At 43.2% G+C, this 26,518-nt stretch overlaps 3 protein-coding genes across 4 annotated transcripts; 1 reads left to right on the top strand and 2 right to left on the bottom strand.

Moving 5' to 3' along the window:
* Window positions 1-202: 202 nt before the first annotated feature.
* LOC310944632 (short transient receptor potential channel 6-like) lies at window positions 203-9,313 on the bottom strand (the record flags this gene model as incomplete). The annotated part of the gene is made up of 14 exons (XM_083910437.1): window positions 203-330; window positions 405-480; window positions 565-621; window positions 756-956; window positions 1,108-1,303; window positions 1,891-2,155; window positions 2,228-2,455; window positions 2,528-2,768; window positions 2,851-3,015; window positions 4,568-4,753; window positions 5,127-5,427; window positions 6,439-6,571; window positions 6,714-7,042; window positions 9,195-9,313. The coding sequence occupies 14 exons, from the start codon at window positions 9,311-9,313 to the stop codon at window positions 203-205; spliced, it is 2,625 nt and encodes an 874-aa protein (XP_083766563.1).
* Window positions 9,314-10,606: 1,293 nt separating this feature from the next.
* angptl5 (angiopoietin-like 5) lies at window positions 10,607-14,854 on the bottom strand. Its single transcript, XM_083902690.1, has 8 exons — window positions 14,721-14,854; window positions 13,570-13,735; window positions 13,280-13,383; window positions 13,082-13,175; window positions 12,806-12,909; window positions 11,956-12,076; window positions 11,696-11,881; window positions 10,607-11,614 (listed from the first exon to the last, which is right to left on the bottom strand). Exons 1-8 carry the CDS (start codon window positions 14,841-14,843, stop codon window positions 11,295-11,297), a joined length of 1,218 nt encoding a protein of 405 aa, XP_083758816.1. The 5' UTR covers window positions 14,844-14,854; the 3' UTR covers window positions 10,607-11,294.
* A 1,659-nt stretch (window positions 14,855-16,513) lies between these two features.
* On the top strand, window positions 16,514-25,653 carry LOC310944468 (transcriptional coactivator YAP1-like). 2 transcript variants are annotated; one of them, XM_083910262.1, is made up of 8 exons: window positions 16,514-16,638; window positions 16,959-17,191; window positions 20,027-20,247; window positions 22,093-22,247; window positions 22,332-22,435; window positions 22,512-22,618; window positions 23,162-23,262; window positions 24,149-25,653. In XM_083910262.1, exons 2-8 carry the CDS (start codon window positions 16,988-16,990, stop codon window positions 24,325-24,327), a joined length of 1,071 nt encoding a protein of 356 aa, XP_083766388.1. In that variant the 5' UTR covers window positions 16,514-16,638; window positions 16,959-16,987; the 3' UTR covers window positions 24,328-25,653. The 2 variants fall into 2 exon arrangements, with proteins under 2 accessions (XP_083766388.1, XP_083766387.1); XM_083910261.1 differs by having other exon boundaries at window positions 22,093-22,435.
* Window positions 25,654-26,518: the final 865 nt, after the last annotated feature.

Here is a 26,518-nt window from a genome sequence, read left to right on the forward strand (position 1 = left end):
TTGAACATCACTGCCATGCTCTGTGAATAAAAGACAAGACTATTTTCATAGTTTGTGTGATTTAAACAGAAATACTGAATGACAATTGACTTCTTTCATTTTTAATATTGTGCATTATAAATATATAAAGCTCATACGACTATAATACAGTAATCGGTAAGTTCCATTTTAAATAAACACACATATAAATTTCAGTGGTGTTTTATGAGGATGTGCTGATCTCTCCCAGTCTCCTCAGAAGTCCGTCCAGTGTCTCCTGGTGCTGTGATTTCTCCTCCAGCAGCTCGTAGCGCAGGCTGGAGATGTCCTGCTTGATCTCCTTCAGTTCTCCTGCAGACACAGAAAAACACTTTACATCCAGGAACGACAGAGAACAACCTCCAGAGTCCTGCTTTTGTTTTTACCTTCAGTGATTTCATCGCTCTCTCTGTCTGTCTGTGCTTTGATGATGTAACGTTTGATCAGTCGCTTCATGATCTTCTGCAAGCACAGGAAACGTCTCGTTCAACACTGTTTTAGCAGCACATTTAGACAAATGTGTAACGGTGATCTTCAGATACACACCTGGTACCTGCTTGGGCTGCTCGAAGAACCATATCCTGAATGATTTCTCTCTCCAAGCTAAAGAAACACAGGTGAATCTTTGTGATTTCATTGTGAGATTGAGGCTGCAGACCAACCACAGGAGGACGCTATGGCTCTACCTGTCATGTATTCAGATTAGAAGAAAAGCCACAGGTGTAGTGGTGTGTTACCTGGTGTTGCTGTGTCCCTGTCTTGTCCTCACCGTGTCCTCTCACATGCTGCAGCAGGAGAGTCTTGACAAACGTCACCAGTCCCAGTGTAGACTTAGGACTGGGCACCAGGTTAAAGGGCACGGGCAGCGTCCTCCCCTCCTCAAAGTAGGAGAACCACAGTTTGGCTCGAGCAAACTTCCATTCCACATCAGCGTCGTCCTGAAGAGGCAGAAACAGGTGAGACGGACACCTGACAGACACTCAGTCATTCTTACAGACTGCACCTTTAAACCTTGCTTTAGTCTCTGTGTCTCTGACTTCACACACAAACACAAACACATTTATTTGTGATTTAAAACAACTATATCACCTCAATCTCCTGGAAGGAGCTGTTGATCATGGCGATGAGCATGTTGAGCAGCACGATCACCATGGTAACATTGTAGACGCCGTACAGGACGTAACCGATGTTCTCGATGAACTTGTGTCCGTTGTTGATGACGACAGAGCGGACCTCTGAGAGGCCGAAGATCGCCCAGAACAAGGTCTTAAAACTCTCCTCCAGACTGGACGGGGACATGGACGGGGACGACGAGACAGACAAGGGACAAGTTCAGACAAAACCTTTTAAAGGGGTTCACAAAATACAATTCAGAGGCAACCCAAGGCCAATCTTTAAAGGTGCCATATGTAGGAATGTGGCCAAAAACAGTGACTACATTCAAATTCAAAATACCGAGGTCTTTAAGGTTTCGTTTTCTGACGTAGCTGGCAACCCGTGGTCGCTCGGCAGCTGAGACTCTACTGACTGCAATGATTGGTTGATTGGCAAATCATGATTTGCAGTCTGCAAAATGTTTTTTTTAATGCAAATATTTTGTCTTTACTGTTGGTGAGTTTGTTATATGAACATTATTCCTGAGTCTCTGTGACATATTAGGAGGATTTTAGATTTATTACATAATGCACCTTTAGAGCTACTCGTCTGAATTTGTCTGTATAGTTTTACTGAATCAGAAAAGTCAGACAAAAATTCGAATTGACTCCACAGAGCGACACAAGCTTGTGTTCTGTGAGTCAGCATCTGAGAGCTTGATTTAAATGATGCAGGTGTTTTCATAGTGATTATTTTGATGATGAGAGAAGGTCTCACGTGGTGAAGGCGTCATTCTGCTTGGCTCCCAGATAATACGAGTACAGGTTGAACATGCCGATCATGAACGCCAGGAAGACCAGGATGAAAATGACCATGAACTTAAAGATGTCTTTGACCGTCCTCCCTAAAGAGATCTGCAGCGGACCGAAGCTCTCGTTGGCCGGGAGGATGTAAGCGATCCGAGAGAAGCTCAGCACCACCGCCACGGCGTAGAGACCTTCTGACACCAGCTGAGGGTCAGAGGGCAGCCAGTAGATCCGTGCTACAGACACAGGTCAGTCGGTTGGTTTCAGCTGCTTCTTGAGACATAAACGTGTGTCGGGACGATGCTCACCCAGTGTGAAGTAGTGAATGTCAGACGGCAGCGTCACGTTGACCAGTGTGGTGTAGTGTGAGTGGACGTAAGTCTGCGCCAACACGGCGTGTCTCAGGGCCGAGAAGCGGCAGCAGAAGGAGGCCAGGAAGATCGCCAACATCCCAAAGTCCAAGAAGTTCCACGGCTCCACCAGGTACTCTCCAGGTCCCTGACTCCAGATCTCCTTCACCTCAGCCCAGATCATACCTGCAGCAGCACCATCATCATCACCATCATCACAAATCAATATCTTCATCATCATCATCCTCAGTTCCTCACCAATGACCCATGAGATGATGAGGATCTCCATCCAGGTGAAGGGTGTGGTCGTGGAGCGGTGCAGCAGCAGTGGCTCACTCTTGTACCTGGAGCCCGGCTGTTGATGGTGAGTCATGTTTGCCAACAGCGTGGTTCCGGCGAAGCGGTCGGCAGCGTTGAGGATGAGGAGACCCAGGAAGATGGTGAAGGACGAGGCGTGAGCCACAAACTTCATGAAGGGGCTGCGCATCACCTTCCCCACCTGAGTGACAGGAAGAGGAAACAGCTGCAGGGAAACGGGAAGCCATTTAAAACCATCAGACTTTGACTGTGAGCGATCTTACTCTGCCACACGGAGCGATCCAGTAAGCTATGGCCAGACCAGGAAGTCCTACAGCTACAGCCAGGACCACCAGCAGTTTGACGGCTGTGGTCTGTTGTCTGAGGCCGGGAAGATTCTCGTACCAGATACTGAGCAGCTGCTGCTGGCAGTTAGGATGAGCCACAAACTGAGGATGTTTAGAGACATTTAGACACGTTTAGAGACATGTTTAGAGACATTTAGAGACATTAAGAGACGATTAGAGCCATCTGGACACATTTAGACGATTAGACACGTTTAGAGACACGTTCAGACACATTTAGAGACAGTTAGAGATGTTTAGACATTTAGACACGTTTAGAGACATTTAGACACGTTTAGAGATGATCAGAGACATTTAGAGACACGTTCAGACATATTTAGAGACATTTGGACATTTAGAGACATTTGGACCCATTTAGAGACATGTTTAGACATTTAGAGACATTTGGACATGTTTAGACACATTTAGAGACATGTTTAGACATATTTAGAGACAATTAGACATGTTTAGAGACATTTAGACACGTTTAGAGACATTAAGAGACGATTAGAGACATTTAGACACATTTAGACGATTATACACGTTTAGAGACATTCAGAGACATTTAGACACGTTTAGAGATGATTAGAGACATTTAGACACGTTCAGACACATTAAGATCCATTTGGACATGTTTAGAGACACATTCAGACATATTTAGAGACATGTTTAGACATTTAGAGACATTTGGACATGTTTAGACACATTTAGAGACATGTTTAGACATATTTAGAGACAATTAGACACGTTTAGAGACATTAAGAGACGATTAGACACATTTAGACGATTATACACGTTTAGAGACATGTTCAGACACATTTAGAGATGTTTCGATACATTAAGATGAGACATTTCGATACATTTGGAGACATTTAGACACGTTTAGACACATTTAGAGACATTTGGACATGTTTAGAGACACGTTCAGACATATTTAGAGACATTTGGACATGTTTGGAACATTTAGAGACATGTTTAGACATTTAGAGACATTTGGACACGTTTAGACAAATTTAGAGACATTTGGACATGTTTGGAACATTTAGAGACATGTTTAGACATTTAGAGACATTTGGACACGTTTAGAGACATTTGGACATGTTTAGACACATTTAGAGACATGTTTAGACATTTAGAGACATTTGGACACATTTAGACACATTTAGAGACATTTGGACATGTTTAGACACATTTAGAGACATGTTTAGACATTTAGGGACATTTGGACATGTTTAGACAAATTTAGAGACATTTGGACATGTTTTGACACATTTAGAGACGTTTAGACACATTTAGACATATTTAGAGACATTTAGACACATTTGTCATTTTCTGACAAAACTTTATGAGCTATATCCAAATATATTTCTATAGCAAATTTAAAGTTCATGACTACATATGAAAAATTAAACTAAAAGCAGTATTAAAAAAACAACAACAATAAAACACAGAAACAAAGTCAGTAAGTATGTGTAATGTGTAAACAGTAAAACTGCACTTCCTGTCTCTGTCTGTCCCTGTCTCTGCCTGAACCCTGGACATCACCTCAGCCTTTTGTCCCTGACCACGTCTCTGCCTCAACGTCTCTGGTTTCTGTCTGGTGAGTCACACGCACGCACGCACGCACGCACACACACACACATTGACATTCACTGACCTTTTTCAGCTCGTATTTGATGGCCAGTTTGAGTCGCGTGAGCGCCGCCCTGCTGGGCAGTTCATAGCGGTCCTCAGAGTCAGGTTCTCCGCTCAGAATGGCCTCCACCTCCTCTGTGCTGCGACACAGATCCAGAAGACCCACCACGTAGTCCTTACACTGACTGGACAGGAGACAGTAGTCGTTCTGCAAGGACACACACCAGGGGGACACATGAGGGACACACACCAGGGACACGTTTGATTTCCTGCCTCTATGAAATAATGATCATGTGACTCATAAAGCAGTTTCCTTTGTTTAAAAGAGCAATGACAGTGATGAAGATCTGAGTCCAGCTGTGGGACATGTTTGTGGACGTCCTTCCGTCCTCTCAGGGACAGAGTGACATTTATTGTGTGTTTAAGTGCAGCTCTCACAGTGAAACGTGTGGAGGATTGTGACCCTCGCGTCTCTCTGCTTCCTCTCTGAAGGCTCATAAAAGCTTGTTTACTGGTTGTCGGGGACATGATGAATGCTCTGTGTCTGTGATGACGGGATGTCCTCAGACGTTTATTCGTACCTTGAACTCTTTCTCGATGTCGGCCAGCATGGCCAGTTCACTGCTGAGCTCCAGTGCGGCCAGGACAGGGTCCTCGTTGAAGAGGGACAGGTACGCAGGACTGGCCAGGCCTCTGTAGGCGTTGATCCTGGAGCGCGAGTGGCTGAAGGAGTCAAACTGCTGCTGGTAGTTACAGGAGTCACAGCTGCAGAAGTAGTCGTGAGGAGGATCGATGCGAGCGCCTTTACTCAGCAGAGTGTGAAGGATCTCGTACTCCTGACAGTGAGCTGCCAGGATCACTGGAGTCACGTCATGAGAGAATCTGTGGAGAGGAAAATGTCTTCAGTCCGCTCACTGGGTCAGGGTTATTATAATAATAACAATAATCCTAATTTATTTGATTTAATTTCATGTCTTTTAAATGTCTCTGACATGTGCCCTCTCTGACCTCTGACCTGACCTCTGACCTGACCTCTGACCTCTAACCTGACCTCTGACAAACTAACACAGGCCACAGGCTGTGGATCACCGTACTTAACAGTCATACTTTGTCATAGTAAAAGTACTTTAAAACCATACTTACAGAGTAAAGGTGCTTTAAAGTCAGATTTGCAAAAGTACTTTTAAGTCAAAATTAAAGAAGTAAAGGTACTTTAAAGTGATACTTGATACTAAATGTACTTTAAAGTGATACATAAAAAGTCAAGGTACTTTAAAGTGATAGTGATAGTAAAAGTACGGTAAAGTGATTCTTAGTGATAGTAAAAGTACGGTTAAGTGATTCTTAAAGAGTTAAAGTACTTTAAAGTGATACTTAGTGACAGTAAAAGTACTTTAAAGTGATTCTTAAAGAGTTAAAGTACTTTAAAGTGATACTTAGTGATAGTAAAAGTACTTTAAAGTGATACTTAGTGATAGTAAAATAACTTTAAAGTGATTCTTAAAGAGTTAAAGTACTTTAAAGTGATAATTAGTGATCGTAAAAGTACTTTAAAGTGATACTTAGTGATAGTAAAAGCACTTTAAAGTGATACTTAGTGATAGTAAAAGTACTTTAAAGTGATACTTAAACAGTAAATGTACTTTAAAGTGATACTTAGTGACAGTAAAAGTACTTTAAAGTGATACTTAGTGATAGTAAAAGCACTTTAAAGTGATACTTGAACAGTGAATGTAATTTAAAGTGGTACTTAGTGATAGTAAAAGCACTTTAAAGTTATTCTTAAAGAGCTAAAGTACTTTAAAGTGATACTTAATGATAGTAAAAGTACTTTAAAGTGATTCTTAGTGATTGTAAAAGTACTTTAAAGTGATACTTGGTGATTAGTCTCACCTGGTTCCGTCCTCATCGTAAGCGAAGAAGTCGTCCAGTATGTCCACCTGAGCAGGACTGGCTGTGAGACGATGAGCGTCTCTGAAGGCAGGGTGACCCAGCAGAGCCTCTGTGATCCGGACGTAACCTTTACCTGCAGCGCACACACGCACACACACACGCACACACACACACACACATTGAAATTCATCCTGCGGCCCTGATTGGACCGTCTGGTGGCCCACTTCTGGTCCAGGGGCCGTATATGTTTGACAGTGATGATGCAAACATCTTACTGATGGCTAAGAGGAGGGCGTCGCCCACCCTGGCCAGGTCCGCCCTCCCCAGCAGCAGCTCAGTCACCTCCAGATGCTCATTGGCCACGGCCAGCTGCAGTGCATTCTGGCCCATGTAGTCCACGGCGTTGACGTTGAGGTTGGACACGTGCAGTAGCATGCGTCTCACCTCTGGGATGTTTCCGTACTCGGCCGCCTCCAGGAAACGCTGCTCCACCTCTGTCAGGCTGACGGGGGGCGTGGAAAACATGTAGGCGGGGCCACGGAGAGCCTGGCGACGCTTGACCGCACTGATGCGAGCCAGGAGCTGACGCTCTGAGCTGCTGTGACTGACACACAAGACATGTCAGAGACACACAAGAGACATGTCAGAGACACACAAGAGACATGTCAGAGACACACAAGAGACACACGACACACAAGAGACATGTCAGAGACACACAAGAGACATGTTAGAAACACACAAGAGACATGTCAGAGACACACAAGTGACATGTTAGAAACACACAAGAGATGTTAGAAACACACAAGAGACATGTCAGAGACACACAAGGGACATGTCAGAGACACACAAGAGACATGTCAGAGACACACAAGAGACAACACAAGAGACATGTTAGAAACACACCAGAGACACACAAGAGACACATAAGGGACATGTTAGAAACACACCAGAGACACATAAGAGACACACAAGAGACATGTTAGAAACACACCAGAGACACACAAGAGACAACACAAAAGACATGTCAGAGACACACAAGAGACATGTCAGAGACACACAAGAGACATGTTAGAAAACACACAAGAGACATGTTAGAAAACACACAAGAGACATGTTAGAAAACACACAAGAGACATGTTAGAAAACACACAAGAGACATGTTAGAAAACACACAAGAGACATGTCAGAGACAACACCAGACACACAAGAGACATGTTAGAAACACACCAGAGACATGTCAGAGACACACAAGAGACATGTCAGAGACACACAAGAGACACACAAGAGACATGTCAGAGACACACAAGAGACAACACAAGAGACACACAAAAGACATGTCAGAGACAACACCAGACACACAAGAGACATGTAAGAAAACACACAAGAGACAACACAAGAGACATGTTAGAAACACACCAGAGACACACAAGAGACATGTCAGAGACACACAAGAGTTACACAAGAGACATGTTAGAAACACACCAGAGACACACAAGAGACATGTCAGAGACACACAAGAGACATGTTAGAAACACACCAGAGACACACAAGAGACATGTCAGAGATACACAAGAGACACACAAGAGACATGTCAGAGACACACAAGAGACACACAAGAGACACACAAGAGACATGTTAGAAACACACCAGAGACACACAAGAGACATGTCAGAGACACACCAGAGACACACATTGTCACTGATGTGAGCCAGGAGCTGACACTCTGAGCTGCTGTGACTGATGAAGACGACACAAATGAAGGTTTATCCTCTGAATGTGATGTGACCTGCTCTCTGAGAAACTAACACAGGCCACAGGCTGTGGATAACAGTACAGTAAAGGCATATTTAGTGGTAGTAAAAATACTTATAATCATACTTACAGAGTAAAAGTACTTTAAAGTCACACTTAGATAATAAAAGTACTTTAAAGTCATACTTGCAGAGTAAAAGTACTTTAAAGTCACACTTAGTGATAATAAAGGTACTTTAAAGTCACACTTAGTGATAATAAAAGTACTTTAAAATCATACTTACAGGGTAAAAGTACTTTAAAGTCACACTTAGTGATAATAAAAGAACTTTAAAATCATACTTACAGGGTAAACGTACTTTAAAGTCACACTTAGTGATAATAAAAGTACTTTAAAATCATACTTACAGGGTAAAAGCACTTTACAGTCATATTTAGTGATAATAAAAGTCCTTTACAGTCATACTTAGTGATAATAAAAGTATTTTAAAATCATACTTGCAGAGTAAAAGTACTTTACAGTCATACCTAGTGATAATAAAAGTACTTTAAAGTCACACTTAGTGATAATAAAAGTTCTTTAAAGTCATATTTAGTGATAGCAAAAGTACTTACAGAGTAAAAGCCCTTTACAGTCATATTTCGTGATAATAAAAGTACTTTGAAGTCATACTTAGTGATAATAAAAGTACTTTAAAACCATACTTACAGAGTAAAAATTCTTTACAGTCATACTTAGTGATAATAAAAGTACTTTAAAGTCATACAGAGTAAAGGTACTCTGTATGGGTTAACTAAGTATTTGTAGTAACTAAGTATTTGTACTCTGTTACATTACAACACACAGCTTTAAAGGCTTCATACTCTGTAGGTGATGCTTCAAGTGGCACAATCATTCAACACAACATCACGTTTAAATGTGGAGTAAATATGATGATGAGTTAAACATTCAATAAGCTTGTCATAGATTTAAATCTGGTCAGATTAACAAAGCAGAGCCTGACCTGAGACATCGTCCAGGACAACAGTTGTTGTCTCCAAAGTCGTCAAACATCAGCAGGTTATCTCCACTCCTGGCTCTGGGGCCGTTGGTGTGAGTCACATGATGTGGTCTGTGGTTCATCCTGGACCTGGTCTACAATGGACCGGTCCTCTTCATATGAACCAGGAGTCAAGACTCTGTGTGTGTGTGTGTCAGTCCTCACCCCCTCCCCCTCCTGAGAAAGAATGTGTCCTGATGGTCCCACAACTCTTTGATTTAGATGAAAGTGAAATCTGTAAATCAGTGCAGATGTGATGATTCTGCACCGACGCTACAGTCAGGCTGGAAACACACTGTTATTTTAAAACACACTGTTTAGACTGTGTGTGTGTGTGTGTGTGTGTGTGTGTGTGTGTGTGTGTGTGTGTGTGTGTACAGGAGTGAATGACGGCTGATGAACAGCAGATGAGATTCCTCTGGGTCTAAATTCCCAGTAGACTTCACTTCCTGTGTGTGTTCTTACTTTTTGTCCACTGTGGGAAAACAACGTCCTGCACACACACACACACACACACACACGTATGGACAGATGGTCTCCACAGTCAAAGAGGATCTGATAAAGTCTTGTCGTGAACGTTGCCTTTTAAGGACCTGAGCTCAGAAGCAGATTCTCTGGTCATCTGCAGGTGTAACAGAAGAGTCATAATCTGAGGTGGACACAGTGTAATCTCTCTCACACTCACACACACACACACACGGTTTAATCTGTGATAAATGTCTCTGTTAAGACTTTGTTCTTCAACAGAACAGAACAGAGCTGAGACGTAAACACTGTCAACTCAAACATACACACACACACATACTGACGGGCAGTAACTCTGTGTGTGTGTGTGTGTGTGTGTGTGTGTGTGTGTGTGTGTGTGTGTGTGTGTGCGCCTGGTATTCCTCATGTTGTGAGGACCTGAGTCAGTTCACACACTCACATCATGAGGACTTGTCTTCGTTATGAGGACAAAAATCAAGTCCTCATGAGGTAAATGACTCCTTTTTAAGGTGAAGTCCTAGGCTGAGGTCAGAGGTCAGAGGTCAAACGTGTCTCTGGCTGATTGTTGTGATATTAACACTTTCATGGTCAGTGGTTCAACTGTAAAGGATGAGGATGATGATGATGATGATGCAGAAGACAGTGAGTGAACTCTGCTCTGACGTCTCCACAGTTTCTGCTTTTTCACTGCGATGCTCTCAGTCCAGACTGGAATGAGGAGATTTTTGTCTTTGTTAGAGGAGTTATGGTCTGTGACATGAGACGTTAATCTGAGATTATTGTGACAAACAAACAAAGACAGTTAGACACAAGCAAAATTACTGTTTTTGTTTTATTAAAACTTTGTGCTGCAGCTTCAGTACTGACTCTGTCCTCTTTGTGTCCTCTCTGTCCACTTTGTGTCCTCTTTGTTTCCTCTGTGTCTTCTTTGTGTCCTCTCTGTACTCTTTGTGTCCTCTCTGTCCTCTTAGTGTAATCTTTGTCCTCTGTCCTCTTTGTGTCCTCTCTGCCCTCTTTGTGTCCTCTTTGTGTCCTCTTTGTGTCCTCTCTGTGTCCTCTCTGTCCTCTCTGTGTCCTCTGTGCTCTCTGTGTCCTCTCTGTACGCTCTCCGTCCTCTCTGTGTCCTCTCTCTGTCCTCTCTCTGTCCTCTTTGTGTCTCTCCGTCCTCTCTGTGTCCTCTCTCTGTCCTCTGTGTGTCCTCTCTGTGTCCTCTCTGTCCTCTCTCTGTCCTCTTTGTGTCTCTCCGTCCTCTCTGTGTCCTCTCTATCCTCTTTGTGTCCTCTCTCTGTTGTCTCTGTCCTCTCTCTGTCCTTTCTCTCTGTTGTCTCTGTCCTCTCTCTGTTGTCTCTGTCCTCTCTCTTTGTCCTCTCTCTGTCCTCTCTCTGTTGTCTCTGTCCTCTCTCTCCGTCCTCTCTGTGTCCTCTCTCTGTCCTCTCTGTCCTCTCTCTGTCCACTCTCTGTTGTCTCTGTCCTCTCGGTCCTCTCTCTGTCCTCTCTCTGTTGTCTCTGTCCTCTCTCTGTCTTCTCTCTGTCCTCTGTCTGTCCTCTGTCTGTCCTCTCTCTGTCCTCTCTCTGTCCTCAGTTGTTGGTCGTAATCCTCCTGATCTTCATGGTGACAGACTTGATGGTGTGAGGGACACCGTTCTGTCTCCACGTGTCCCACAGGATGTGTGTCCTCTGCCCCGTCCTCTGCTCTGCGTCCTCTGGAGAGCCGTTGAGGTTAGCCAGCCCACACTGGTTGAACCACCAGCCCGTGTGGTTGTGCTGGGTACTGCAGCTCTCCACCGTGCGGCTCCCGAACGAGCAGGACGGGTTGCAGCCGTCGTTGTCCACGTCTGAGGCGCTGAACGGAGCCGTGTCCTGGTTCTGATCCTGATCGTAGCCTCGGAACGCGTCACCTGCACAGAGGTTCACAGACGTTCACAAAGGAAATCCTGGAGCTCAAACTAACACAACAAAGCTTCTGGTCCTTCACTGACCTGCACTTCCTGCATATCTGCCCAGGTGAACGCAGAAGAACTGAGTCTCGTTGTCCAGGTGGAAATCATCATATGACGCGTAAGATGTGACGTCGGTGTCAGAGGTCAGTGCGACGTGGAGCTGGAAGCGCGTGTCTTTCTGGTTCACGATGTAGAACATCTTCTTCAGACCCAACCAGTGTTCTCCTGCACACACATTCATCAGAACATCAGAACATCTTCAGACTGAAGACTTTCACGAGTAAAAAAACACGTCAAACCTGCGAGATTTCCAAATCCATCGACATAATCAGTCCACGGTCGTTTGAAGTCAGTGAGTCCATCAGTTCTCCTCTGCACCACCGTCCATCCTCCGCCCATGTAGTCCATCTCACAGAAGACCTGAGGAGACACTTCTGTGTTTGACTCTGACTCTAACTCTAACAAACTCTGACTCTGACTCTGACTCTAACTCTAACTCTGACTCTGACTCTGACTCTAACTCTGACTCTAACTCTAACTCTAACTCTAACTCTAACTCTGACTCTGACTCTAACTCTGACTCTAACTCTGACTCTGACTGACTCTGACTCTAACTCTAACTCTGACTCTGACTCTGACTCTGACTCTGACTCTGACTCTGACTCTGACTCTAACTCTAACTCTAACTCTGACTCTGACTCTAACTCTAACTCTGACTCTAACTCTGACTCTAACTCTGACTCTAACTCTGACTCTGACTCTGACTCTAACTCTGACTCTAACTCTGACTCTGACTCTGACTCTGACTCTAACTTAACTCTAACTCTAACTCTGACTCTGACTCTGACTCTGACACTAACTTAACTCTAACTTTGACTCTAACTCTAACTCTAACTCTGACTCTAACTCTAACTCTAACTCTGACTCTAACTCTGACTCTGACTCTGACACTAACTTAACTCTAACTTTGACTCTAACTCTAACTCTGACTCTAACTCTAACTCTAACTCTGACTCTAACTCTGACTCTAACTCTTACTCTAACTCTAACTCTAACTCTAACTCTAACTCTGACTCTGACTCTAACTCTAACTCTAACTCTAACTCTGATTCTAACTCTAACTCTGACTCAAACAAACAAATCCCTCACCTCAAATGAAGAGTCTGTGTCCTCTGGGTGGACGATGTAAATACCACTGGGGATCTTTGGGACGACGGACATCAGCGTGTCCTTTATGTCACTGCAGTCTCGTCCTGCTCAACAAACAAATGTGATGATGTCATCAAAACCTTTCATAAAAATGTGTGTGTGTGTGTGTGTGTGTGTGTGTGTGTGTGTGTGTGTGTGTGTGTGTGTGTGTGTGTGTGTGTGTGTGTGTGTGTGTGTGTGTGTGTGTGTGTGTGTGTGTGTGTGTGTGTGTGTTACCGTGGGACTGCACAGGTTTGACAGAGAACATCTCCGTGTTGCTCCTCTGAATTTCAGAGCTGAGCGTCTGCACTTTGCTCATCAGCTCTGCGACCTGTGACATGTGACACGTGTCATGTGACACCACTGTGAGCCAAACAGCCAATCAGGAGGCCAGAGACAGTGAGACGGACGGACGGACGGACGTAGGGATCTGACCTGAGTGCTGAGGACGTCCAGAGCTCTCTGCTGCTCCTCCATCACGTCCCTCATCAGCTTCCTGGTGCTGCGTCCAAACGTGAGCAGAGACTGCTGCAGCTGACCTGACACACACACACACACACACACACACACACACACACACACACACACACACACACACACACACACACACACACACACACACACACACACACACACACACACACACACACACACACACACACACACACAGGGTGAACGGATGAACAGATGATGACGATGACAGCATGATGAAGAAGCTGAATTACCACAGACTGAATGTTTCTCGTCTCGTAGCAGCTTGACAGTGATGTCACATGGTATGGAGCATGTGTCCCGACCGTGACCTCTGACCTCTGCGGCAGCAGGTGCGTGACCTTTGACGGGAGCGTCAGACAAATCGTGGTGTTGATGACGAGAGCTGCTGCCTGTGTCCTGACAACAACAAGACCACAGAGGAGGTAAATATAAATATGTAAATATAAACATGTTCTGTTTAAATTAAAGAAAGATAGGATGTGAGACTTTTTTTAAACTTTATTTGATGAAGATTGTCTCTCTGTGATTTTCACACAGGAGATTTTTAGAATTCAAGAATAATCAAGACTAGAATCTGAATTTATTTACATGTATATTTGTGATTTTCATAAATATATCCACAGTGAAGTCATCAGAACATTTACAGTACACTTTGAGGTTTTCTTACGCTCCTTTAAAATGTCCAAAATGTTCAGTTTGTTCATTTCTTTTCCAACAAAAACAGCAACATCTTAATGTATTTCCTCAAATCAGCATTTTAGCAACACCACTATTAGTATTTTGAGCAATTATATATTTTTTTTAAATACATTTCGTGTACTTTTACTGCAGAACACTGATGTTTTTATTTATTTTATCTTAAATGTTCTATGACACATGACGCATAGACTTTTTCTTGTTGATATAATAGAAAATACAGATTAACTGTGTGTGTGTGTGTGTGTGTGTGTGTGTGTGTGTGTGTGTGTGTGTGTGTGTGTGTGTGTGTGTGTGTGTGTGTGTGTTATACAAGTATACAACTATACATTTTGGCCGGTCCTCACTTTGTTTTCATTGAAATCACTTCCTTAGGTTGCTATAACATGCTATACTCAATTTGTCAAAATAAAAATTCACATTTTTGATTTTGGTCGACATTGTATAAGTATGATGTTTTTGTAAAATTTTGGACCAAAAATTTAAAAAATAAAAACCTAAAAAGTTTTCCAGCCCTTTTTGCTCTGGGGCTCCACCTGCAGACATTTTATGGTACTGCAACCAGTAGTTCTATATAGATGTCATTCATGAAGTAGATATTTGTACTCCTCACTTTGACAGCAACCCAGTGCAGCAAGTACAAGAACGCGTGTGTGTGTGTGTGTGTGTGTGTGTGTGTACATACTGTGGAGCAGAGCAGCTGTGGCAGCAGCAGCAGCATCAGCAGGAGGACGCTTGTCGTCGTCGTCCTCATCTCGTCAGTGGTGTTAGGATTATAATCTCTGGACTCACTCCTCCTTCCTTCCATTTATGCCTCCGTTTCCTCAGAGTCTGCACTTTTCTCCTCACACGTCCATCCTTCTCCTCCTCCTCTCATCTCCCTCTCACACCCACTTTTCCACTCTTTTTTTCCCCCTTGTAAATCGCCGTGACGGCATGAGAATGTGAGAGAATGTGCTGCTGGTAAAAGTTTGACGAGCAGCTGATTCCAGATCTGTGTGTGTGTGTGTGTGTTGTTGTTTTACAGGTTATTTCCTGTCAGCAGCAGCAGCAGCAGCAGCAGAAACAGATGTGAGGTGCAGGGAAACTTTCTCTTTCTGCTTCTCCTGCTCTTTCTCTCCTTTGACCACTGACTCATGCACATCTAATAAGCAGCAGCAGCATCAGAGTCAGCAGCAGCAACATTCCTGCCGCTCCGGCCTGTGGACTCTTCCCTGGAAAACTTGTGCAGCCCGAGCCAAAGAAAAGAGAGCGTCTGTTGTTGTGAACCTGTGTGAGTTTACAGGAATGTGTGAAGGCCCCCCCCCCCCCCCACACACACACACACATCTGTGCCAGGTTACATGCTCTAGTAAAGCAGCATGTGTGTGTGTGTGTTGTTTCATGACTGTAAAGTTGTTTCTTTATCCTCAAACTAAACACTGTGACACTTTTTAAAAATGTCTTATTATAACAGGAGGGTTGCCAGATCAAGTCCCCACCAGATCGACAAAAAAAACAAAAAAACAGCTGGATTACCCCTGAGCAAGGCACCTAACCCTAACAACAACAACAAAAGACACAGAGATGAACCTAAAGAAAGTGAGTTTATGTGGACGTGAAATCCTGCAGACATCATGACGTCATTCTGACAGTGTGGGGTTATGGTGGTGAAATAGCGCCATCTACAGTCCTCTGGTGAACATTACATGAAAAACATGACAGTGTGTTTTTTAAAGGTACAGTTCACACTGAACACAGACCATAATTGTGCTTTGATTTGTTGTCATTAAAGTGTGTCTCTGTGTTTGTGGATGACATGTATACACAAACAAACTCCAGGAAGTTCATCCAAGAGGCTTTTTATAAGAAAGTTAATGATCAAATGATTCTTATTCTAAACGTATTTAACTGTAGTGCACTCGCACAGATCTCAACTGTGATGTAAACTGAACACCGTCCACAGGAAGTGGTCACAGAGACCAAAACCTGGTCCTAATGAGGCAGAACCTCATTGTGTAAAAGCAGTTTATTTAGTAACAGTACTGGGGTAAAAGTAAAAGTTAGCAGAAATATAAATAACAAAGTACAGATACGTGAATGTTGTTCTTAAGTACAGTAACAGAACTGGGTCAAAGCTCAAAGGTCAAGGTGTGATGTTAAGGTTAAGGTCAGGCCTTCAAACACGTGTCCTCACTAACATATAAAGACAAGTTTGTGTGCGCGTGCACGCGCGTGTCCTTGGACACAAATGTGTCTCCGCTGCAGCTGCGGCAGCTTTGAAGCCTGCAGCCCCGCCCCTCGGCCCCGCCCCTCAGCCCCGCCCCTCAGCACTATCACATGAATCTGGACTCGACAGTGAAAAAAAAAAAAAAAAAAAAAGTTTGGAGCTCGCGCTGGAGCGAAGTCTCGTTTGTCCAAAGACTTTTATAAACTCACGCGCACAGTTTTATCATTGACGACGCGTTCAGGGCAAAGTTTGCGTCGGAAATACGAGTTTTTGTGCTTTTTCTGCGCGTGTTTATTCTCCGGCTGCAGTTTTTTTTTTTTTCTTTGCAGGAATACAGACGGAGAGAGAGAGAGACACACTCAGAGAGAGAGAGAGACGGTGTGGCTGCTTGAAGGTATGTGGGAGGTTACTCTGTTACACGCTGCTCAGATTCATTTGAACTTGTGTGATCTTTGCGCTAAATCTGCGCTCCTTCGACCCGTTTGTGCGCACAGTGTTTTTCCGCTCACAGCTGAGCGATTTCCGAGCTGTTAGCGCCTGAAATAGACGCACGAGAGCGGACAGTTAAACTGGGGTGGGGGTGGAGGAGGAGGAGGAGGAGGAAGGCTTGGTTTCAGACAAACTCTGTAAACAAAACAATATAACTGTGTGTAACGCGCGTGTGTGTTGTTTTCCGTGTGTGTGTGTGCGCGTGTTTGTACGTTTCTGACGCAGATTCTGCTCCAAAACTTTGGACGACCATCATGGACGCGCACCGGAGCGCGCCCCCGGCCGGGCAGCAGATCGTGCACGTGCGCGGGGACTCGCAGACGGAGCTCGAGGCCCTGTTCAACGCCGTGATGAACCCCAGCAAAGGGAGCCGTCAGCCGGCCTCGCTGCCCATGAGGATGAGGAAGCTCCCGGACTCCTTCTTCAGACAGCCCGACACCCGAGGGCACTCCAGACAAGTACTGACCGCTGATCACGTGATTACTGATCAATGATCAATGATCGATATCTATTCACAACTGTCACTGTTAGACTGCACCACTGTCACTTATCCTATTCATGTGTTCACCCTCATTCACCCTCAGGTCACAACTGTAGCTACAGCAACAACACAACAGTACTTTATAGTCATCCTTAAAGAGTTAAAGTACTTTACAGTCATCCTTAAAGAGTTAAAGTACTTTACAGTCATACTTGAAGAGTAAAAGTACTTTACAGTCATCCTTAAAGAGTAAAAGTACTTTACAGTCATACTTAGAGTTAAAGTACTTTACAGTCATACTTAAAGTGTAAAAGTACTTTACAGTCATACTTAAAGTGTAAAAGTACTTTACAGTCAAAGTACTTTACAGTCATACTTAAAGAGTAAAAGTACTTTACAGTCATAATTAAAAAGTGAAAGTACTTTACAGTCATTCTTAAAGAGTAAACGTACTTTACAGTCATACTTAAAGAGTTAAAGTACTTTACAGTCATACTTAAAGAGTAAAAATACTTTACAGTCATACTTAAAAAGTGAAAGTACTTTACAGTCAAAGTACTTTACAGTCATACTTGAAGATTAAAAGTACTTCATAGTCATACTTAAATAGTAAAAGTACTTTACAGTCATACTTAAAGAGTGAAAGTACTTTACAGTCATCCTTAAAGAGTTAAAGTACTTTACAGTCATACTTAAAGAGTAAAAGTACTTTACAGTCAAAGTACTTTACAGTCATACTTAAAGAGTAAAAGTACTTTACAGTCATACTTAAAAAGTTAAAGTACTTTACAGTCAAAGTACTTTACAGTCATACTTAAAGAGTTAAAGTACTTTACAGTCATACTGAAAGAGTTAAAGTACTTTACAGTCATACTTAAAGAGTTAAAGTACTTTACAGTCATACTTAAAGAGTAAAAGTACGTTACAGTCATACTGAGAAAGTTGAAGTACTTTACAGTCATACTTAAAGAGTAAAAGTACTTTACAGTCATACTTAAAAAGTGAAAGTACTTTACATTCAAAGTACTTTACAGTCATACTTAAAGAGTTAAAGTACTTTACAGTCATACTTAAAGAGTTAAAGTACTTTACAGTCATACTTAAAGAGTTAAAGTACCTTACAGTCATCCTTAAAGAGTTAAACCCATGTTGCAGTGAGAGATGTGTGAATGGTTGAAAAGTATAAAGTGTTTATACTATAAAAGTATAAAGTATTTGTACTATAAAAGTATAACGTGTAAAGCAGCTTGATCAAGACTAGAAGAAAAGCTCTGTATAAATACAGACCATAATAACAACTCTTCTTCGTCTGAGTTTATTAGGTAGTAACGAGCCACAAAGAGAGCGAGATGAAATGTAGTAGAGTTAAAGTTTATAATGTACATATATATTATATAAAGGATTTGTCCTCTTGTCTGTGGTTTGTCCTCAGCTGTGGTTTATCCTCTTGTCTCTGGTTTGTCTTTCTGTCTCTGGTTTGTCCTCTTGTCTGTGGTTTGTCCTCTTGTCTGTGGTTTATCCTCTTGTCTCTGGTTTGTCTTTCTGTCTCTGGTTTGTCCTCTTGTCTCTGGTTTGTCCTTCTGTCTCTGGTTTGTCCTCTTGTCTGTGGTTTTTCCTCTTGTCTGTGGTTTGTCCTCTTGTCTCTGGTTTATCCTCTTGTCTCTGGTTTGTCCTCTTGTCTGTGGTTTGTCCTCTTGTCTGTGGTTTGTCCTCTTGTCTGTGGTTTATCCTCTTGTCTCTGGTTTGTCCTCTTGTCTGTGGTTTGTCCTCTTGTCTGTGGTTTGTCCTCTTGTCTGTGGTTTGTCCTCTTATCTCTGCTTTGTCCTCTTGTCTGTGCTTTATCCTCTTGTCTGTGCTTTATCCTCTTGTCTCTGGTTTGTCCTCTTGTCTGTGGTTTATCCTCATGTCTGTGGTTTGTCCTCTTGTCTCTGGTTTGTCTTTCTGTCTCTGGTTTGTCCTCTTGTCTGTGGTTTGTCCTCTTGTCTGTGGTTTATCCTCTTGTCTCTGGTTTGTCTTTCTGTCTCTGGTTTGTCCTCTTGTCTCTGGTTTGTCCTTCTGTCTCTGGTTTGTCCTCTTGTCTGTGGTTTTTCCTCTTGTCTGTGGTTTGTCCTCTTGTCTCTGGTTTATCCTCTTGTCTCTGGTTTGTCCTCTTGTCTGTGGTTTGTCCTCTTGTCTGTGGTTTATCCTCTTGTCTCTGGTTTGTCCTCTTGTCTGTGGTTTGTCCTCTTGTCTGTGGTTTGTCCTCTTGTCTGTGGTTTTTCCTCTTGTCTGTGGTTTGTCCTCTTGTCTGTGCTTTATCCTCTTGTCTGTGCTTTATCCTCTTGTCTCTGGTTTGTCCTCTTGTCTGTGGTTTATCCTCATGTCTGTGGTTTGTCCTCTTGTCTCTGGTTTGTCCTCTTGTCTGTGGTTTGTCCTCTTGTCTGTGGTTTGTCCTCTTGTCTGTGGTTTGTCCTCTTGTCTGTGCTTTGTCCTCTTGTCTCTGGTTTGTCCTCTTGTCTGTGGTTTATCCTCTTGTCTGTGGTTTGTCCTCATGTCTGTGGTTTGTCCTCTTGTCTGTGGTTTATCCTCTTGTCTGTGGTTTTTCCTCTTGTCTGTGGTTTGTCCTCTTGTCTCTGGTTTGTCCTCTTGTCTGTGGGTTGTCCTCTTGTCTGTGGGTTGTCCTCTTGTCTGTGGGTTGTCCTCTTGTCTGTGGTTTGTCCTTCTGTCTCTGGTTTGTCCTCTTGTCTCTTACATGTGTCTCTCTGTGGTTTGTCCTCTTGTCTGTGGTTTGTCCCCTTGTCTCTTGCTAACACATGTGTCTCTCTGTGGTCAGGCCAGTTCAGACGGCGGCGTGTGCGGTTCCCTGACGCCTCATCACGTGCGCGCTCACTCAAGTCCCGCCTCCCTGCCCGTAAACTCCTCCCTGCCCATAAGCTCCTCCCTCTCCGCTCAGGCAGCAGACGTGGCGGCGACGCCTGTCGTACCTGACGACGTGCCGCTCCCTCACGGCTGGGAAATGGCCAAGACGTTGACGGGCCAACGATACTTCCTCAAGTAAGAGATTCTCTCAGGATTCAGCCTGTCGTCAGCAGCTGCTCATTAGCATTCTCATTATTATTCGAGTTAAAATCAGAAGGAGATTAAAATGAAGTGTAAAAGCTCTTTAATCTGAGATTTCCCACATGAACCTGTTCTGTTTTCTGATGACTTTCTATGTGCTTTTACACCAGGGGTGTAGGAGTTCTAAACGTCTGAGTGTACACGTTATTTTCTCGAGCTTGAGGAAAGACATCGTGTCTCAAATGGAGATTATAATTCTAAAATATAATGTAATAATATTAGTAATAATATAATACTAAATGAGCAGAAATGTTATTTATGGAACAGATATGTACGGAGCCCTGCGAGGGTCCGTACATATCATAGGGTCAGGTGTGGAAAAAAAAAATTGTTTGTAAACCTCGGTTTTGGAAATCCGTTTTCTCAGATTAGTGATCCGTTCTCTCAGTTTGAAAATCCGTTCCCTCGGTTTTGGAAATCCGTTCCCTCGGTTTTGGAAATCCGTTCCCTCGGTTTTGGAAATCCGTTCCCTCGGTTTTGGAAATCCGTTCCCTCGGTTTAGCGTTTCGTTCCCTCGGTTTAGCGATCCGTTCCCTCGGTTTAGCGATCCGTTCCCTCGGTTTAGCGTTTCGTTCCCTCGGTTTAGCGATCCGTTCCCTCGGTTTATCGATCCGTTCCCTTGGTTTTGGATATCCGTTCCCTCGGTTTTGGAAATCCGTTCCCTCGGTTTAGTAATCCGTTTACTCAGATTAGTGATCCCTTCCCTCGGTTTAGCGATCCATTCCCTCGGTTTTGGAAATCTGTTCCCTCAGTTTAGTAATCCGTTCCCTTGGTTTAGTAATCCGTTCCCTCGGTTATGGAAATTTAGCGATCCGTTCCCTCAGTTTAGTAATCCGTTCCCTTGGTTTAGTAATCCGTTCCCTCGGTTATGGAACTCCGTTCCCTCGGTTATGGAACTCCGTTCCCTCGGTTTAGCGATCCATTCCCTCGGTTTTGTATGTCACTCCTTTGACACACACGGATTTCCAGAACCGAAGGAATGGATTACTAAACTGAGGGAACGGATCACTAAATTGAAGGAACGGATTACTAAACTGAAGGAATGGATCACTAAACTGAAGGAACGGATTACTAAACTGAAGGAACGGATTACTAAACTAAGGGAACGGATTACTAAACAGAAGGAATGGAATACTAAACTGAGGGAATGGATTACTAAACAGAAGGAGCGGATTACTTAACTGAGGGAACGGATCACTAAACTGAGGGAATGGATCACTAAACTGAGGGAACGGATCACTAAACTGAGGGAATGGATTACTAAACAGAAGGAACGGATTACTAAACTGAGGGAATGGATTACTAAACAGAAGGAATGGATTACTAAACTGAAGGAACGGATTACTAAACTGAAGCAACGGATCACTAAACTGAGGGAATGGATTACTAAACAGAAGGAACGGATTACTAAACTGAGGGAACGGATTACTAAACTAAGGGATCAGATTACTAAACTAAGGGAAAGGATCACTAAACTGAAGGAACGGATTACTAAACAGAAGTCACAGTTTACTAAACCGAAGGCAGGGATTACTAAACTGTGGTAACGGTTTACAAACGATTTTTATTGTTTCCACAGCTGACCCTACCAGGGCTCCGTAGATATGTGACCAGTCATTTCAAATATAAAGACTTGAAGCTGAATAAGAGAGTGTGTGGTTTTAAGGTGCACAGCTGGTCGTACAGGTAAAGCCGGTCAGAGTCACAGAGCGTCGTCTCACGCCTCGTCCTCTGTCAGATGCAGAAGTGTTGAGACTTGTCGTCGTGGTGTGTTCACAGTCACCTGGACAAAACCACCACGTGGCACGACCCTCGTCTGTCGCAGCTTCAGTCGGCTGCAGCTCAGCATCCCGCCGCTGGCACGCCGCTCCACGGACACTCCCTCAGTAACCCGGCACCAAGCACGCAGCCACAGAACATGAGTCCAGAGACAGGTATGAATCCGCTCCAGGTCTTTGCTGGGTGCAATTGTACACCGGGCTTTTTGCTTTTTAAACCTCTTGTCTTTTATGTTCCAGTGCAGAACATGAACCCTGCCATGCTGGGCCTGGTGATGCAGCAGAGGCAGGAGAAGGAGAGACTCCGATGTAAACAAGGACACCCTCCACAGACCACGCCACAGGTCAGAGGTCAACTCAAATCATAGCCTTCAATATCAGAGCGAACTTCCTCTGATACGCGTGTGCTCGTGTCTGTAGGAGACAGGAGGAAGGAACCAGATGACGAGCGTGATGGACCACGACAGGAACTCACAGACTCTGGACGTCAGGATCAGAACCTCCAATCATGAACCCACACTCAACGGGTGAGAAACTCACACCGGCTATTTTAAATATTCTCTTCCTGAATTTCCTCCATGGTATAAATGTACGTGTTATGATTATTATTATCTGTCTCCATTAATGTAAACTTCAGAATCAGATCTGAATCAGATGTGAAGGTGCATAATGTAATAAATCATAAAATCCTCCTAATATGTGACTCAGGAATAATGTTCATATGACAAACTGAACTCACCAACAACAACAGTACAGACAAAATATTTGCGTTAAAAAAAATATTTTGCAGACTGCAAATCATCTTTATGTTTTGAAATCATGTTTTGGCGTCATGTAGCGCCACCTACCGCTGTCTACCAGTCATTGCAGTCTGCCGAGTCTGCCGAGCAACCACGGGTTGCTAGTTACGTCAAAAGACGAAACCTAAAAGACCTCAGTATTTTGAATTTGAATCTAGTAACTTTTTGGCACCTTTAAGTTTAGGAAAAGTCTTTGTCTTTTATACCTATGTATATGTAATTGTGTGTGTGTGTGTGTGTGTGTGTGTGTGCGTGTGCGTGTGTGCGCAGCGCTCACTCTCGTAACGAGAGCACCGACAGCGGCCTGAGCGTCAGCAGTTTGCCGCGCTCATCGGACCACATGTTGAGCTCTGTGGATCACATGGACACTGGTGAGACACGCTCGCTAACACGGTGGACACTCTAAATCTGACTGTTTCACCCGATTTAGCTGTGATGATACCTTTTAAAAATATCTACTTCCTAAAAACGAGTGCAGTGCAAAAAAGGTTGAAGCGCGACACGTTTCCATGACGACTGACCGGAAAAAGACGAGTAACATGACGTCATGTTTATGTGCCACGACACCGTGTCTTAAGGCAAAGCCTTAAGACACATTTGAACACTGTTCATGCTTTACCAACATTTACAAACTGCTACGACGCCAGATTTTCCCTAGTTGAGGGAAGTGGTATTGGGACATCACTCCATGCTAACCTACGTCACATGTTGACAATTCTACCGGTGGAGCGTGCTACTATTTTCATTAAGGAAAAATGCCGGTGGATCACGAATGTGATTGAAATCTGACAAGTCCACACATCCACACACTGACAAAACTACTGGTGTAGCAGAGCTAGCTAGCGGCTGTTGATGATGGGCGTGCTCTCTCGGGGCGCTTGGCGAGTATCCGCTCGCTAGCTAGTTAACTAGCTGCTTTCATAAATGGTCACTTTTTTTCTGACATTAGTGTTCAAAGCTCAGCGGTCCTTTGGGTGTGTATCAAACCAACATATTCCAACACAATTCCACATTGTAACATGCTTATTTTGCGAAAATATATTACAACGAAAATGTTCCTCGGTAGATGTGGCCGCCATCTTTGTTGAAAAAATTCGCAAAGCATCATGGGTAATTCCATCTTCCACTTCTTAGGGGAAAAATGTAGAGTTAGGGGAGGTTTTGGGACAGGGCTTTTAGTCTTTTATTTATCGATGGTGACTTCAGGTGCTGGACGTCCACGTTCTCCTCTCACTGTAGACGTGTCGTTCTCTGCAGGCGACTCCGGCGACCCCTCCATGACCTTACAGGAGTCCATGCCCGTGCTGCCCATGTCTGAGGGCGAGGAGCTCATGCCCTCCATCCCCGAGGGTCTCAGCTCGGATCTCCTCATGGACATGGAGACGGTTCTGTCTGGATCGCACATGGACAGGGACAGCCTGCTCACCTGGCTATAGACACGCCCCCCTCTTGAGAAAGTGGTACAAGAACAAACACTGACCCCCTCCTCCCTCTGTGGATTATAAAGACCGGACTGGAACCCAGACTGTGGTGGAGACCGGGTTCTCCTGGGTCAGAGCCCTGGTTTACAGAGGCTTCGGCCTTGGATGATTACGTTTGTATGACGACACCACACATACACATACACATATACACATGTATATATGTATGTGTATATATATCATAGTGTTTTCAGCAAACAAATCGGCATGCAACAGTTACAGACATGCTCACATAACACCACATGCACAAAAGATATTTATTTAAGTGTTGCAAATATATATACAAATATAAATATATATCCACATGTATATCCTGTTGCTTCATAAACCCTGTGACGTGTTTAATGTACATGCTCACAGTGAGGTCAAAGGTCAGATCTCTGCAAAACACATTTGTGAGTGACTAAGAGGAAGAAGACAGAAGAGAAGAAGAAGACAGAATGGACAGAATGTGGCAGTAAAATATCAATGAAACCAAAAGATAAGTGTTAAATTATTTATTTTAAAAACAGACTGTGGGGCAAGTTACAACCTCACATGGAAGTGACTCATCACCAGACTGTGATGTTTGACTGAGTATCACAGTTGTTTGATTGGATGGAAAATTGACCTCATGACATTGAAAGTTTCAGCTGACAATCAAAGACACACACACACACGGACGGCTTTATATGGACACACTCCTCAATGAGTCATGTGATCGATAACTGCCAATGTCACATCTGACCAACATGTTGTGGTGTTGAAGGTTTTGAAGAGTCTTTATTGCATCAGCAAAACGATAACAATGCAACACTGACGACAACAAAAATGCACTTTTTCCTCTGGTACAATCAACACACACACTAACTGCAGATGCTGTGATGATAATAATAATACACACGCTTCTAAATGATATAATGATGATATCATCTGTGTTTACGTTTTATATGAATATATATATATATATACATATATATAATTCACAATTATATATATATACATATATATAATTCACAGCATCCCCAAATAATGAGCAGAGTGGCCTTTTTATCAAAAGTATTATTATTATTGTTATTTTTGTTAGCGCAGGCTCTTCCATGTGACGCCACACACTACCTAGCCAATTATTTATCTTAGCGTGCATGACACTCACAATGTATGTTCCATATAATAATGTTTATTGTTCTATTTACAGAGAATTGTTTTGTACCTTTATTTTTTATGCATGTGCTTTATATGAACACTAATTGTAATCATTTTTAAAGTTTTCTGTTTTAATAAATTTTTATATACACCTGAGCATGCGTTTGTAATATGTGAATGTTTTATTTACACTCTTAAAAACACTTCACAAAACAAATCAGACTATTCACAGAAAACTTTGTTGTGTGTTCATGTCAACAATCCGCTGAAGTTACTTGTATAAATTTGCTTTGAAATGATCAAGAATTACATCATGGTTATTGCTCCGCTGTTCTTGTGTTAATAAAGTTTTGCCTAAAAAAAATGCACAGACTTCTGGGATATCCTCCGCTGTGAAGGATATGGAATTAGATTTGTGTCAATATTTTCAAACAACACTTTTTAAAAGCAAAAGATTCAAAAGGTCATCAATCAAGTATTCCTCTACATGTAATACCACGTTTGTCCACCGGAGGGCACTTTCAACTGTTGAGCAAATGTAGTACCACATTGTCACACAGGAGGGCAGTTTGAAAAGTTGAGCAGCTCTTAATGTAATACTACATTTGTCCACAGGAGGGCAGCCTACTTGGCTTCCGTCCCCCCTCCATAAATGCATTTGGAATCTTCCACTTCCTGTTTGCCATGCGGAGCCAGCAGGAGCAGGAGGAGACACCTGGGAGGAGGACGAGGAGCAGCGGGGACAAACGTGGTAACTGCTGCTTAAAAATGATCCACACATTTCTTAGATGTTCTGTTGACGCTCTGTTTACAACTGTTGTTAACATCCGACCTGAGTGATCTGATCACAGGTGTTCACATGACACCTGCTGCTAATGCTAATGCTAACGCTAACGTCACTGCTCCACAGTAAACAAACACCTTTTATTTCATTTGTCTTCACATACAAATGATGTTGTTTTCTGTTTGTTACAGAAAGACAAAGAATCCAGGAAATGTTCATGTTATTATTTTCTTTGTT

Source organism: Microchirus variegatus (genome assembly GCF_963457635.1).
Source record: "Microchirus variegatus genome assembly, chromosome: 2".
NCBI classification, from domain to species: Eukaryota; Metazoa; Chordata; class Actinopteri; order Pleuronectiformes; family Soleidae; genus Microchirus; species Microchirus variegatus.

Coding starts and splice junctions, on each gene's coding strand:
- angptl5 (XM_083902690.1), bottom strand. CDS start 14,843: ATGGAAGGAAGGAGGAGTGAGTCCAGAGATTATAATCCTAACACCACT. Junction 13,176..13,279: donor TGGACGTCCTCAGCACTCAG/GTCAGATCCCTA, acceptor CACATGTCACAG/GTCGCAGAGCTGATGAGCAA. Junction 12,910..13,081: donor CAAACCTGTGCAGTCCCACG/GTAACACACACA, acceptor TTTGTTGAGCAG/GACGAGACTGCAGTGACATA.
- LOC310944468 (XM_083910261.1), top strand. CDS start 16,988: ATGGACGCGCACCGGAGCGCGCCCCCGGCCGGGCAGCAGATCGTGCAC. Junction 17,192..20,026: donor CCCGAGGGCACTCCAGACAA/GTACTGACCGCT, acceptor CTCTGTGGTCAG/GCCAGTTCAGACGGCGGCGT. Junction 23,263..24,148: donor TGTGGATCACATGGACACTG/GTGAGACACGCT, acceptor CGTTCTCTGCAG/GCGACTCCGGCGACCCCTCC.